This window comes from Trachurus trachurus, assembly GCF_905171665.1.
Source record: "Trachurus trachurus genome assembly, chromosome: 21".
NCBI classification, from domain to species: Eukaryota; Metazoa; Chordata; class Actinopteri; order Carangiformes; family Carangidae; genus Trachurus; species Trachurus trachurus.
In genome coordinates, this window is record NC_139899.1 from 23,679,436 (window position 1) to 23,694,544 (window position 15,109).

The following is a 15,109-nucleotide window of genomic DNA, read 5'->3' on the forward strand; positions in this document are numbered from 1 at the left end:
GGTCCTCTGCAAGGACATTGTTCACTGCAATTTGTCAAGAACTTAAGTCAGTACAAGTTATTGTGACCAGTGACCACTATATTTTATAGTAGCCTATTATTATTCTGTAGGTGTCCGGCTGTTACACTGTTTAGTTTACTATGTCTAGTTTATTTTAATGTTTTCCTCCTCCTCTTCTGCTTGAGTGTCTGGCAAATCATCTGACTTATCGTCTCATGTTTGATAATTCCAATGAAAAGAAAATGATATAGTGATAATTAACATTAAACATGAATATTGCCCACTTTTTTAAACTTTTTGAATTCAGCACTAAATATAAAACTCAGTCTAAAAACTGTCACTAAATCATGCCATGACCTCTTACCTTCAATTTAAGAGACACCACAGACTCTTTTTGGATTTTTTTCCTGTATGTTAAATATATAGTATAGTCACATTGATGCTCAAACTTTAACTACGGTAAGTAAATAAAACAGAGAACCAAGGTTGGTGAGTTCCCTTAAAGCAGCGGTGTGGAGGACATTGGAAAGAGAAATAATTTTATTGAATAGTGTATCTGTACACAGTTATGTGATTGAACCTTTAAATGTGTTACTTCATTTACATATACAGTATGACCTGACATTTACGAAGCTTAAATCTACATGCAGAATTCACAAATACACCGAGAGCATTAAATATTATAGTTTGTGTTGTGCTCCAGTTCACACGGTCACTGGCCTGTAGTTTTACTAACAAACACCAGAGGGCAGAGTAGAGCTGCTCCCACTGTCATTACTGCTGAGTGTTACTGCTCTCACTTTACAGTTTATTAGTTCAATCCATCAAATGTAGAACTCCTGGTCTTCTTCTTCGTCTTCTTCTTCTGCCTTGTCGGCCCCTTCGACTGGCGCGCTGATGATGCTGCAACTGTCCGACTGGTTTGTGGAGATGTCGCTCAGGGATGGAGCTGCACTTGTGGTCCCGCCGCTGCTTTGGGGACATGACCCCATAAAGGTCGCGGTGGCGGAGAAGCTGTTTGGGATGCGACCCAGCGTGGCTGCCTTGAAGGTTTTCTCCGGGATGTCGGGGGAGAGGGAGGGTCCGATGTCTTCGGGCGGCGCCGATAACGGCCGACAAGTCTGTGGCATGTTGGACTGGATGTACGCGGACACCACCGAGAGGTCCACGCTGCTGGCTGCCGGCGTTACTTTGTCCCCCGTGTCCACGTCCGTCTCCTCCGCCCCGACCAGAGCATCCACGTTGAGTCGGAAGGGCGGGATGAGGGAGGAACGCCTGTTGAGGGACTGACTCCTGTGATGGGGGGTGGGGGCCGGTCCCGGAGAGGAGCAGTTGGAGCGGGAGCTGGCCGAACCGAGGTTTGGTAGAGAGAAGAGCGAGCTGGACCGGTGGCCCCTCCACTGGGGCCTCCAGCTGTCCGGATGGTGCCGGGTGTCGGGCCACTGCTGCTGCTCCGGCTCATCGGGCTCCTCGCAGCCCAGGGGGAGGGACATGTGGGAGTTTGGGGGGTGGGCTCTGGGATGGGATGCCACTCGGTGATGGTAACGGCGGTTCCTGTAGGAGGAGGAGGCGCTGCGGGTGAAGGTGGAAGGAGCCGATGCTGATTCGGGATCCTGTCTGTGTTTGGAGTATGCACTTTGCACCTGAACAAGAAAGAAAAAGACACAGATGAGGAACTGTATAAGTCAGAAAAGCTAGTTTTAGGGTGTTTAAATCTAAAACCCCCAATCAAAACTTCAAGCTTTCAAGGTTTTTGATTGTTTTTGTAAAGATATTCAGGCTATTTTCAGCGAGAGCTTGGAGCCTGGTGGTGGTGGTAAATGAGATGAGAGCTGTCTGAAGAGTGTATTATCATATTCATCCCACACATCCTTCCAAGGAGCACTCTATGGCTCTGTTTCAAGAATCAGACCACTCTTAAATCCATACGGCTATATGCATAAAAACAAAACCGACAACACTGTGACCAACACAGATAATCTTCAAAGACAGTCCAACAGCTGTAAATCCAGGGAGACATGCAGCAGCTGCATTAATATGTCCCTCGTACTGTATGTGTCTTTTCCTTGCGTGAAGAAATGAATTTGAATCGTCTACATCTGGTGAAGTCTCTTGTTCTTGCTCGCGGCTCCTTAGAGAACCGTCCTCGCTCTAAAGAGCAACACTTAAAAGCTTTTGGATGCCCCTTCGAGATGGAGAACTGGAACAACTCCCAGGTCAATCAAGGACTGATCAAATAAAGGGAACTGAGATGTACCCCGGGTTTCCCCCAGCCCTCCCACACACACATACACACACTCACAGACGGGTCGTCAATTGGGTTCAAGAGTTCCTGAAAGCCTTCCTTCCACTACAGACGACCAAACCCCTGCTAAGCACCGACTTCCCTCCCTGAGTCATCTGATTATTTGCCAAACTCGGCCCCGTCCTTCTACACAGCTGTGCACAGCTGCAGACCTTCTGGGCTTCGAGTACCTGCTCCTTTAAGAGCCCCATTGGTCAAGCAGGGACTGCAGAGAGACCTTGTTTCAGCCTAACTGAGCACGGGCAACCCTCTGGCTACGACTCAGAGCAGCTGCCTTAGCAATAGGGGCTTTAAACACACATGGCCCACTTGAAATCAATGTCCCCAATCTCCTGGAGGTTTGTCCACTGTCAAGAACATTTATCTTGAATTTCTGAACTTTCGTTTGCTTGTTTAAAAGCTCAGATTTCGGGGGTTTTCCCCTTTTGTGTTTTTGACACTAACGCACTTCTTAAGATCACACAATGTTTTGCTTGAAGTTGAAGCTTCATTCTTGACCTATTGAAACAGCGGTTTGACAAGATCATTTGCATGTTTTGTGGAAAAGGGAAAAGAGTTGTAGTGTAGGAGAGTTAAGCCACTCTCTCTCATCTTCTTGTGGATGTAGTGAAATATGAGGTCACAGGGGATACAAAGGAAAGAGGTGCATATTCAAGACCATTAACCTCCCTCCGTGGGCTCGCATGCAACCAAGCACTGCTCACGCTACGAAAACCAGGCAGCGGGGCGATGGAGGAAGGAGAACAAGGGGAACCCCGGGGTTTACAAAAAGGCCCCCGCTTGCCCCCTGTTCTCAGCCTGGCCACTTTATGAATCACGGCAGCAGCTGGAGAATCCATTAGCGTCCAGAGGAGCCCCAAGAGCATCACACCTACATTTATGGGCCAGAGTATCTCCAAACTACTAGCTCAGAGCTACAGTGTGATTATCATTCACAAAAATAACAGGTCTGTAAATGTAAGAAACAAGGAATGAACGTGAAAATGTTCTTGCTGCAGCAGATTTCATTTCATTGCTCTTGTCAGTTTGGTTTCTCCTCTTTGTGTTTTCCTTCTCCGTACGTTGGCGTGTTCAGGCACCGCCTCTTCCTCCTCGTCCTCCTCTGGACGCTGATAGTTTCTCCATGTTTCTGTTCTACAGTAATGTTCCTCTTCTCTGCCATCCGGCTTTCCGACCAAACAATACAAGCAGAAGCAATAACTTTCCACACGGCAGCCTCAAGACAATTATTTCCGAGTGCGCGGAGGACGGAGGGAGAGTTTGCAGATTTCCATATGTTCAGATTCAACAACGATAAATATCATAGGAGCAGAACTTTAAATGCCCTGAGAACAAGAGTTGAACTGTGATTTACCATCTGCTCCTGTCAGACTGAAGCCACCGCGGGGAACAAGTGATGTCTGTGTTTCTGCTGATCACAATGGCTCAAATACGAAAATATAGCTGGGGGAATTACCCCAAATTCATTATTTGAGAGACTAATTCAGAAACAAATTACATATTTGCTGATGGAAATTGGGAATTTACTCCTTTCTTTTAGTTTATATTAAAGTTGGACTGTTTTGTTTTTGCATTAAAAGTGATTGTGATGCTAAAGAAGTGTTTACATCTTGTTAAGCTAATGGCTCGTTAAAGAGGACACCTGTTTATAGGAGTGTGTTGCAGCTCTCTCATCATCTGCTGCTTTAACACACAGCAGGTAGGTGAGTGTCGCTCCCTGTCATTATGTTTTTAGAGTGTTTTGTGCACTGCACCATGATGAGTGTATGAGGTCAATGTGAGAGGTTCAATGTGGGATTTATTTTTCCTGCCAAAATCCTCCCCGTCTTGTCTGTTTCTTTTAATCTGTTTTGCCTTCAACTCCCTCTTTTGAGTCGTAAAAGTCTAATTTTCTTTTAAAAAATGACTCTAATGTGAACGCCCTGAAGCAAAAAATCAAGAAGTGTGGAAATGTGGGGAGAAAAATAGCTATGTATCTGTCCCAATATATTGGTCTGGCCTGTATTTCAAAACCTATCCACTTGGCTGGATGAGAAATGAGTGAGAAAAGCACTACTGCCAGTAACACAAGATGTTCAAGCTTAGTGTTTACTAAGCAACATTTTACAAATCACTCTTAAGAAATGCAGAAATACATATTTAAGCTGTTGACTCATGTAGCTGACAGCAACCAATCGATAATATTAACATTAGCCTGTAAATCTTACCGTGTTTCAAATAGCAGTCGATATATCTGATCCAAAACTTGATAAACACTGTTTAATAATGATGTAAAGACTTGACAGTACATTTCTAAAAGAACATATTTGACCTAAAATGACAAACTATAATGCCTGTAACATTTGAGTAAAAAAAGGTCAATTTGGTTACTACAGACACATATTTCCTTTTACAAAGTATATATCTAGTGTTCCTCTTAAACAGTGCATTATTCATTATTATTCTTTTATGTTTTTACATTTTAATGATGCAAACTGAAAATTCAAACTTTGCCAGTGCACACAGCCATTATATTAGCATTAGGGAGGATTAATGTAGATGTGATGGTAGGAAAAGTGAAGGGAATGTACTGTATTGTCTATGAGGGTCCTCACAGGAATACAAGTGTGTGTGTGTGTATGTGTGTGTGTGTAACAAAGCCCCAGTGTTTTCCCTCCCTGCTCAGTGTCGGCCTCTCCTCTAAACCATCTTTCCCTCTGTTTCTCTTCTCTCTCCACTCTCCACTCCACTTCCTCCTGTTTATCTTTGGCTCATTCTCTCCTTCACTTTGTCTTTCTTCTTCCGTCTCTTTCCCTCGCTGTGAGCCAAGAAGCAGCTGTACGACTACACACTACAAACCTCCCTCCCTCTCTCATGCTCTCACACAGTGGAGCAGCAGACAGTGAGTGTTACTACCTGCTGATGAAACCGTGTTGAGCTGAGGATGCTGCAGATCCACGACATGTCTCTTATTTATTAAAATGATTTCATGTGCATGTTCAGAGGATTGGAGCCTGTGGGCCTCCGTCTTGCTAATGCGACATGACAGGATCTGTCCAGTTTTCCATGAGGACAACATGCTACGATGCTAGAGAGGAGCCCCAGCAGGGGGTTCTGGGTAATGAGGTTGTTGACATGCCGATGATCAGACCCTCTCTCTTGTAAGCTTCAGTTATCTCAGGATAAGCCAGGTCAGCCAGAGATGTGACCTTAGCGAGCCAAAAAACAGCACAACTCGACACTAATCCTCATCCTGCAGAACGGCAGGAGAAATGATGAGATTTCATTTTCATAAACCCGTTTTTCTTCTTCTTCTGCTCAGAGGTTTGGGTCGCAGCAGCCTGGTGGTGCTTTTCAGAGCTTTGATCCCATTAAAGCTGAAACGATGAGCTCATTATTTCATTAGTGGGTCAACAGAATATTAATTTGCAACTAGAGCTGCAGTTTACTATTATTTTTCATCATCAAAACATCTGTCCATCATTCCTTCAGTCTATCAATAAGTTGTCAGATCTCAGAGCACAGTAATACTGAGTTTACAATCAGATATGACAAAGGGCAGCGTTTGAGGAGCTTGAACTTTTTCATGTTTGAAATATTTACTATAAAATAAAGAAAATGTTAATGTTTGAGGAGCTGAAACGAGAGAATCAATCAATTATCGAAGTAGTGGACTAATTCTTTGGGTTTTTTTTTTAAAGAGACCCCGAGGAGTTTGCTTTTGGTTATAAAAGAGTCTCATATTAATGTGGATGAATCTACGTTACCCACACTTGTTAATAATGGGTCAATTTTCGATAAATATATCGTTTTGTCTTTATAGTTATTTTGTGGTCGACTCGCCCAGCATTTATGAGTTTCAATTTCTCTGATGCTGCCCGGCGGGTCATGGGAATAACGCCGCCGGTTTACTAGTTGGCATCATTTACTGTTGGAACTACGACGGTATCTGATCGTCTTCGAACCTCTGACTTTCATTCTTGATTAATGAAAACATTCTTGGCAAATGCTTTGCTCCAAGAATTTCACTGTGCACACGAAGGCTCATGGGAAATGTGGTGTGAAAACACTTCTCGTAGTCCCTTTAACAAAAATGTAAACCTTTTCTTGTTCCAGTTGCTAAAATATCGTTTTTCCCCCCTAATGTTCTTGGTCATATATATAATAATAAACCGAATATCTTTTATTGTTGGTCAAACAAAACTCAACATTTGAAGACATCACTTTTCTGTCACTGAGACAAATCCAAGTGAATAATGGGCATTTAAATCAGCGATGTGAAAAATACCATTAACTGCCATTCTGTACTAACACAGTTTTATGTTCCCAATCCACAAACCCTAAATATGACAGTTGGAGGAGTTATTTTGGGCATACAGCGCTCCGAAAATAAAAGTCCCATTTATTTTCTGTTTAGGCAACATTAGATGATTGACAGCTGGAGCCCTCTCTAGACGTGGGTGGCCATGAAATGAGTTGAATGGTGGGTACAAGAGATGAGCAGCTGTGCAAGAAAATAACTGGTTCTTTGATAGAAAGTCCAAAGGTACAAGCCCATAGACATTAAAAACTGAAGGACGGGGAGTTAAGACAGAAACGTCCAATCATAGCGCTAAAAATTCTGTGTTGTGCAACGCTAATGGAGGGTTGAAGCTGCAAATTACAAGCTGACAAAACAGTAAGTGGTTTAAAATCGGTTCCCTTCAGATCGCATTCTGGATCAGTGTTGGATGAATGCAAAAAATAAAAAAACTATGGTGCACTTGCAGTTCATGTTCTGTAAATGCTCTGGTTTTGGTGCTGTTTGGGCTCAGGCCTGTGACCGGCCGCTTCTCACAGCAGATTGAAACTCACGGGAAGTCTCAGTGTTCAGAGCCTGAGCTGATATTTCATACGTGACAGATCGTCTGTCTGATGAGAATCAAGATATTGCAGCACAGAAACGGCAAAGATACATTCGCTCTAGTCTGACAATGACAAAAAAAACTTCCAATGACCTTTAAGATGTGAAGTGTTTTGTGCAGCTTTTATCTTGAGCACCATTCTTCAAGAAGAAAAACACACTTTCAGAAACTGGATGCCTGATTTTTAGTTGGATCTAAAAAGGGATATCTGAGGTTGTGTGAAGTAGTCGGCACATTATCTCCAGTAGATTCCCATCATTGTATTCCAGTTTGGAGAGCTGAACATCAACACTACAGACTAACAGAGCCGTGTGCTGCCGTGCATGGGGACTTGGGGGGAAAATGTGCGTTAGACACTTTTAAACATGTCCATCAAAACAATTCAATACCATTTAAAATATGTGTTTCATGTAGGAATATTTTGAGCAGTTTATCTTCTGATGAAAACAGCACTTTCCCACTGCACTACAATTTCAACCACTGAACTATGCACACCTGTTATACTACTATTCATGACTATCCAACATAACCCTGTGACCTTCCCTTTAATCCATCGGCCTCAACAAACTGATACAAACCTGTCACATTATGACACAACTGATGGTCATAAAATCAAAATACAGGTTTAGATATTAACAGTTGATCACATGCTGCTGCTCTGCCTGTGAACCACTTCGCTGTGTCACTTTTGACAGGCTGAGAGTTGCAGTGATCACATGACCTGAGGCCAGGTGGCAGTTCGACATCATGCATATGGTCCTTTGTCATGATAGATCAGCTTATTGTTTCCCTCAGTGCTGTTCCAATCCCAGTAATGGACTGCAGGCTAATCGGATTGAACTTTCAAAAAACTACTTACCCCCTGCTGCCTGGACACATTTCCCACTCTGAAACTGATACCCTCCAAACAAGGAAACAAAGACCATCTTTGTGTGAGAGTGCATCGTAGGTACAGTGTGGTCATGCACAAACTTTAATCAGTCTAGATGATAAGAGGGTTTAAGGACACTTACTGCTGCTTGCTCTTCTGTATGAACTTCGCAGATAAAAACGTATTTCAATAATAGAAAATGAAACTGACAGATTAGTCTGGAGCAAGGCAAACTGGGAAATAAATACGCTTCAGGAGACGTGAGCCTGAATATAAAGCATGTTAAAGAATGCTAAAATGTTTTTTAGTCCAAGTTTTCATCAGAATGAATTAAAATCAGTTCAGTAGTTTTGGGGATATCCTTATAACTGACTGTAGATATATAATATATGACTGGTGGATAATGTACCTCCAAGTAGTATGTTATGTCTATATCCTATTTATATTCTGGGGCTGCATCCAAATTCACTCCCAGTTTACTATATAGTGGATAAGATTCACCACTCTCCATTTTTATTTGAGGATCTTTTGAAAGACGCAAAAATCACATGCTAAAATTTCAGGGGATCATCCCTATGTTCCCCACTTTGTATGGGACCGCTTTTCCCCAAAAGTTCCCGGGGAACATGCAAGTTTTGTACCCATACCTGGTAGTGGAGTTGTGAGTGACTTGGCATATATTTGCCTATATTTAAGTGAGAAGTTGAGTTGTGATTTTGAGTGAGAAGTGTAGTTGTCCCATTGGTTGGGTTTAGGCAATGAAGAAAGGAGTTTGTTAAGTTTAGTAAAAAGGTAGAGGCCAGGTAGAGGCTAGACAGGCCAGATAGATAGAGAGTCCAGATAAGTAGAGAGAGTCCATCGACCAGCAACAACGTGGAACATAGGACCCTTTTTTTGAAAAAAGGTCCTATGTTCCCTGGTAACAGTGGGGAACATACAGTAGGTCCCTTTTTCAGAAAAAGGGTCCTATGTTCCCCAGTATGTATTGCGACCGGGGAATATAGGACCCTTTTTCAAAAAGAGAGTCCTATATTCCCCGATCGGGGAACATAGGACCTGGGGAACATAGGTACACTCCCAATTTCATCCATCCATTTTTTGCACAGGTTAAAATCTGACAGTGACAGGAAGCACTCTCACCTGCAGGAGGATCTTATTCCCGTCGTAGTCCTCCGTCTGCCAGCGGACCTCACTGATGGGGCTGCAGGGGTGCGGCAGCAGGGGCACTAGGGCTCCGACGTCCCGCACCCTCACCTCCACCACGGCCGACTCCAGCACCAGCGGGCTCTGACCTCGCGGCAGCCTCTTGAACGACAGCTGGATCTCCATGTCTGGGTTGGAGTACACCACGAAGAAGCAAAAGTCCTCCTTCTTCTGCGCCACCCTCCGCTGAAGCAGCAGCTTGTACAGCCGCACCATGTCCACGTAGTTCTCATGTCGGCAATAAACTGTAAATCGCACTATTTCTTTCCCGTAATGCACCTGTCGCACGGCCCAGAGCGGCGTCCCGGGAGACAGCGTGAAGAAGTCCTGGCTGCACGGAGTCAGCGGCAGCATCCGCCGGCCGTTGCTGACCTTCTCGGTGTGGTGGTACCTCCACGGCGGCCTCTGCAGTGCGCGGTGCAGCATCAGTATCTGCTCCTCGCCGCCGTACGCCTCCTGGAGGAAGACGATGACGGCGAGGGCCGGCTGGAAGGCCTCCACCGGGCCGCCGTTCGGATGGTGCTTGGGCCAGGGCCGCTGGGAGACGGAGGCCCGCTCCGAGACCCGGAAGAGCTGCAGCTCAGGGTGGACCCACGCCAGCACGGCATCGGCGGCGCGCTGCAGGAACTTGCCCTGGCCGGGGTCGGCGATGAGATGGACGCTGACGAGGAAGGGATCCTGGAGCTCTCCCATGGATAACTCACCTCCACATACAACAACATGACAGGACGAGGACAGAGGGAGGGAGGGAAAGGACAAGGTGAAGGAAACAAGGGGAGGAGAAGACAAAATTATAATCAATATTTTTCAAGTAGAAACTTGTGAAGCCAAAAGAAAAAGAAGCTACGTGTGTCTCATATGGTTCTGATGAAATCCCACTTTATTTTTCAATCCTCTCCCCTGTAAATAAAAATCTAGCTACAGTAGGTTCAGTATCAGTGAAGTTTGACACTCAATATCAATGTTTTTGGTTGGACCGCACAAGCCGGCCAGAACAATAATTGAAGATTTTTCAGACTCACTCAATAAGCGATGGTGTTGCATTCATAAAATCAGGATCTGATGGTATATGTGCACCAGCCACACACCAGGTTTGGAGCTGGTTTTTGTTCAGAATCTGAAGACTGGAAATATGGTCAAGCAGTGGTTTAGGTTGAGTGAGTAAAAACATAATGGTTGGTTAAGATCATGACTGTAGATCTGTGACGTACAGCTCCTCTATCCCTCCGCCTTCCTCCTCCTTTCCTCTGTTTCCCTCTTTGTTCGACTTCTCTCATCCTCCCTCTTTCCCTCCACCCACAGATCTCTCACCCCCCCTGTCCTTCTCCATTTCACTCATCCACAACTAACTCCATCTTTCTCCAAATTTCTATGTTTACCTTCCTCCCTCCCTCTCTCCACCCCCCTCATCTGCAGCAGGGCTCTCCTGTCGACGATCATTAGTGCCATTAGGAGGTCATTACTGAAGCCCGGAGGAATGTTCCAGACCACAGCAGGAGCGATGCATTCAGGTGTAGCCGCCTCCTGAACCCCCGACCCAGAAAAGCTTGGCACCCTGGCACAGGTGCTGCTGCACAACGACCGCTGACATGTTCCCAAACTGCAGCCATATTAACCAGTGTTGTTTTCTCTCTCTCTCTCTCTTGTTACACACTCAGACAGTATCTCCTCTTATCTCCCGTGTTTTCTCATTCTTTATTTTGCGAGCACTTTTCCTACGGCCTTTTATCTGACTCCTCGGGGGATTTTGTCCCATTTCGTTTGTGCTTTGAGGAGTGGTTTGGGAAAAAAAGGGGACACACAGACTTCTTGTCCCTGGCACAGCAGAGTGTTTGACTGTTGCCAGAATCCCTCCATGAAACAGAGAGGCCAAACAGGGACAGGTTCTGTCTCAGGAGTCCTGCTGGCCTTTTGCAAAAGGACAGTTTCTACTTGACCAAAGAGGCGACATTTACTAAATGTTAAGATTAGGTTACAGTGAAACATTGCTATAAAGGTGGCCTTTGGTGGAGCAACAACACAGTGAGCTCAGGGGCCAGGATCATACACAAGACCGGGTTTATGGTTCAATAAATACGTTATAATGAAAGATGAAGGTAAAAAAAAACATTTATTTCCCATAGATATGTTCTCATATATAATAGAATCTCAAGATATATTTGTACATTATGCAGAGTTTCATTCTTGAACTTGATAAAAACACATTTCGATCTAGTTGTGTCTCATCAGCCTGAACTGGTGGCAACAAAACAGACGTCATCTTCACCCAGATTTTATATTTCTTCTCATCTTCTTTTTACTGTATAAATTAAAACAACCACAACCATTTGGGAGTGAAACCACTGAAATAGTTAGAATCAAACTAAATCCCCATATAAAGAACTTTAATGGGTGAGACAAAGGAAGAAACCAGTGAGCAACCGAGGAGGAATCCCTCATCACTTACATGAAATAGCAGAATAGACCAAAAATAACAAAACCACAAAGTATAAGCAAATCAAAATGCACTTTCCCAGTCTTATTCTGCAGAGGATGATGTGAAGTGAGCAATTCTAAAGTATATCTATACTGTAATACTTCCTCATTCTGTTTTCATGACTTATCTGTGATGGACAATATCACTACAAAAAGAAAGACGACTTGAATGTCAGTCATCGACTTTTACAACTTGAAACTCCAACAAACTGAGCTGTAAATCGATTGGATGAGGTGATTTGAGAGGAATCAGGTCCAATAAGCAGATTTAAGTTTGGATTCTGACTCAAACAATGCTGTCAAACCAAGACTCAAAGTGTCCTTAAGTGGCTCAGTTTAGTCTAACCAGATAAAGGAAGGATCTGCAGCAAGCATAAGCCGTATGCCCGGGCACAGACGGCTTGGCCCAGAAACATACACACACGTCACACACACACACAGAGCCCGATGTTCATTAACGTCCGCCTGATCCCATTAGAATCAATGTCTGTCTCCCTGACATGTGGGTGGCATCAATGCTGCAAACACAGGGATGATAGGGATCTTTAAGGGTATTTACTGCACAGCACATCGCACAGTCTCACACACAGACACACACACACAACACAAACCTCCACCACACTCACTCAGCTCATGTAGGAGTCACTCAGGAGTCAGAAACTCAAATGAGCCGGAAAAACAGCCTCAACAGAGCCGAGGCCTTTGTCCAAGTTCTGCCACAATAGAAGTGATGATAAACAAAAAGAAAACAGCGCGGCGGCAAATCAGGAGATAAAATGAGTCACTGCAGCTTCGGTTCAAAACTCCTTCCTGTCCAAACGTCTCAGTTTCATGTTGTTAAAGTTTCTACTCTTCTTATTCGTCTTTTTCTTTCCATGTTTTCAGCTGTTTTGTCTCGATCGCTGGTTTTTCTTTTCCTCACTCCAGTGCTACTTCCTTGTTTTTCCTTATTTCTCTGTATTTAGCCAAAGTTCTTGTTGGGATGTCGGTAACTAAAATGACACAGGGATTAAATAACAACCTAAGTTTGGGTCTGGATCGAGGCCACAGACACACTGCTGCACACACACACACAGCACACACCCTTGTTTCCTTCTGCCTGATCGCATTAGAATCATTATCCATCTCTTTGGCATCTCACATCTCGACCCAAACTACAGTGTGAAACACGTGGACGAGTGCGATCCAATTAGATTTTTAAATCCTTGACAGACACTGCAAACAAAAAGCTACATGCCAATCAAAATCCACCGAAGCATCCATAGAAACATATCCTCCTATTTGTCACAAAATGTTTTCATCATTCATGTTTTTCTGCAAAAACATGAATGATAATAAGACTTTATAGGTTGTTTGTGCCGTTATTCATGTACATTGTCTGTGCTGCATCTTTCCTCATCACAACATAACACTGATATTGAAACTGAAGGCAGTATCATCATGTGAAGATATCAGTCCTTCATGCTTCAATTAGAAACTTGATCCACACAGAGATACTGTAACAGGCCTAACACAGGTGTGTTACATAATCAACTTTATTTAAGGTCTTAAGACTTAAGTAGCACGTTGGACTTGTTTAAAGACACATTTGTTCCTCAAACCTTCTTTTAACCTAGGTTTTTATTGTTTAGGTCAATAGGTAAAATATGCACACACAAAAAAGGAATTTGTACTTTATCTGATACTGTTGTTTGTATATTTAGGCATGTAAAATCTCTGACAGCATATCACCGTTTCAGCAGAATATCACTTTAAATCTTCCGCTGATGCTTTTTCTTTGGGCTCTTATCAATATATATAAACTCATATAAACCCAACATTTATGCAGTCCTACAATAAATCCAACCTTCATGAAGGTTACAGTGTTTCATTTTTGTTGATTCAACTCCATCATCATTATGGAGGCTGCGGTTTCTGGTGCTGTTGAACTACACTGAACAGTACAAAGAGGTGTTTGCACTATTTGTCTCAATAAAGGTTGGAGAAGTAACAAACAAAGCCTGAAAAACTACAGATTTCCTTTTATTTATCTTTAGCTTTCATCTTTGTCGGCTTTTTCTATCCAGCTTCATCAAGAGACCTCCAGAGCTTTTTAGAAAATCTTGTGTGTTTTATTGTGAGTTTGACAAATTAGTTGTTAGCACAAGTTTAATTATATAAACTCTGAAGATTCACAGATGCATCAGTCACGGATTCAAAACAACAAACTGCAGCAGACAAATACTCAAAGTGCTGAGTTAGTTTATTTTGGATACAGTGGACTATAATAGCATGTACATGTTCAGTCTGACTGAGGCTTTTCCTTCAGCAATAAGGGTTAATGGGGAGCTGGCACTGAGGAGAATAAATTAGAGATTAAGTCACCCCAATCCTGTGAAGGGAATGAAGGGGGTTTGTGTGTAAAGCTCTGGAGGAGTGTGTCTCTAAGCTTTTAATCCACTCGAGTCTTCAAGCCGATGCTGATGTTCTGACTCGACTGACTGCGCACACATTCATGCCATGCACACAACTGTCCTCGATACACACACACACACACACACAAAATCTATTTGCTCCTTTATAGACGGGCCTGTCGTTTCCAATTCCCAGAGGCTTTTACCTTCGCGCTGCGTTTAAGTGTTAACCGACAACACATGCTCGCAGCCATACGCGCAGATGATGACGTGAGATAAAACAACACGCCTTCCAGTGGCCCCTGCACATATGAGAGTGATTAGCAGCGAAAACTCAACGAAGGCCTCAGAGTGTGTTTTGTGTGTGCGTGTGTTTCAGTGTGTGTGTGTGTGTGTGTGTAAGCACTGCAGTCAATGCTTTCGCCAGCCTGGCCCTTAGCTTAAGTCAAAACAACTGAAGGAGGAAATTCAAGATGGGGGCCCCTCTTTGTCATCTGGTAAAAAGAAGAAGGAATAAAAAAAAAGAAAAAAGAAAAGATATAAGGTCCAATACTCGTACGTCAGTTTGAGCGGTGCCAAGGAAATTAAAATGTTAAGTCTTGACTCTAATATAAAGTTCAGTAAAACCTTAACTGCTTATTATTTCAGAGTTAAACACACAGACGTTTCACCGTGACTCAGATTGTGCCAAGTTACCTTCTCTAAAGTCTCCCATGTACATGATCTGTATGTGGGACATGTTTTGAGGTGGAGGTCCTCAAGGGTGGTCCCCTGTAAAAAAAGGGGGATAATTTATTTTCACTATAAATCCACCCTTAAATTATACAGTGATAGAGCGTGGTGACTATTGTGGTCATGGGCTTCAAAACACTTCCTGGAGTAAAACATTGAAAAGCAAACAAATCTTATCAGATATAGGTCCGTGGTGTGTTCAAGGTCCTTGATGTGAAAAAAGGTTTGAGAACCTCTGACTGCCGGT

General features: G+C 43.5%; 1 protein-coding gene across 1 annotated transcript in view; it reads right to left on the bottom strand.

The window, feature by feature from the left end:
* Positions 1 to 639: 639 nt before the first annotated feature.
* fam124a (family with sequence similarity 124 member A) overlaps positions 640 to 15,109 on the bottom strand; it is a 37,493-nt gene continuing 23,023 nt past the window's right edge. Inside the window, exons 3-4 of the mRNA XM_083996670.1 lie at positions 9,200 to 9,966; positions 640 to 1,643 (exon numbers count right to left, since the gene is read on the bottom strand). Of these exons, the coding sequence (XP_083852796.1) occupies positions 825 to 1,643; positions 9,200 to 9,966 (1,586 nt within the window). The 3' untranslated portion in view covers positions 640 to 824. The remainder of the gene's footprint in view (positions 1,644 to 9,199; positions 9,967 to 15,109) is intronic.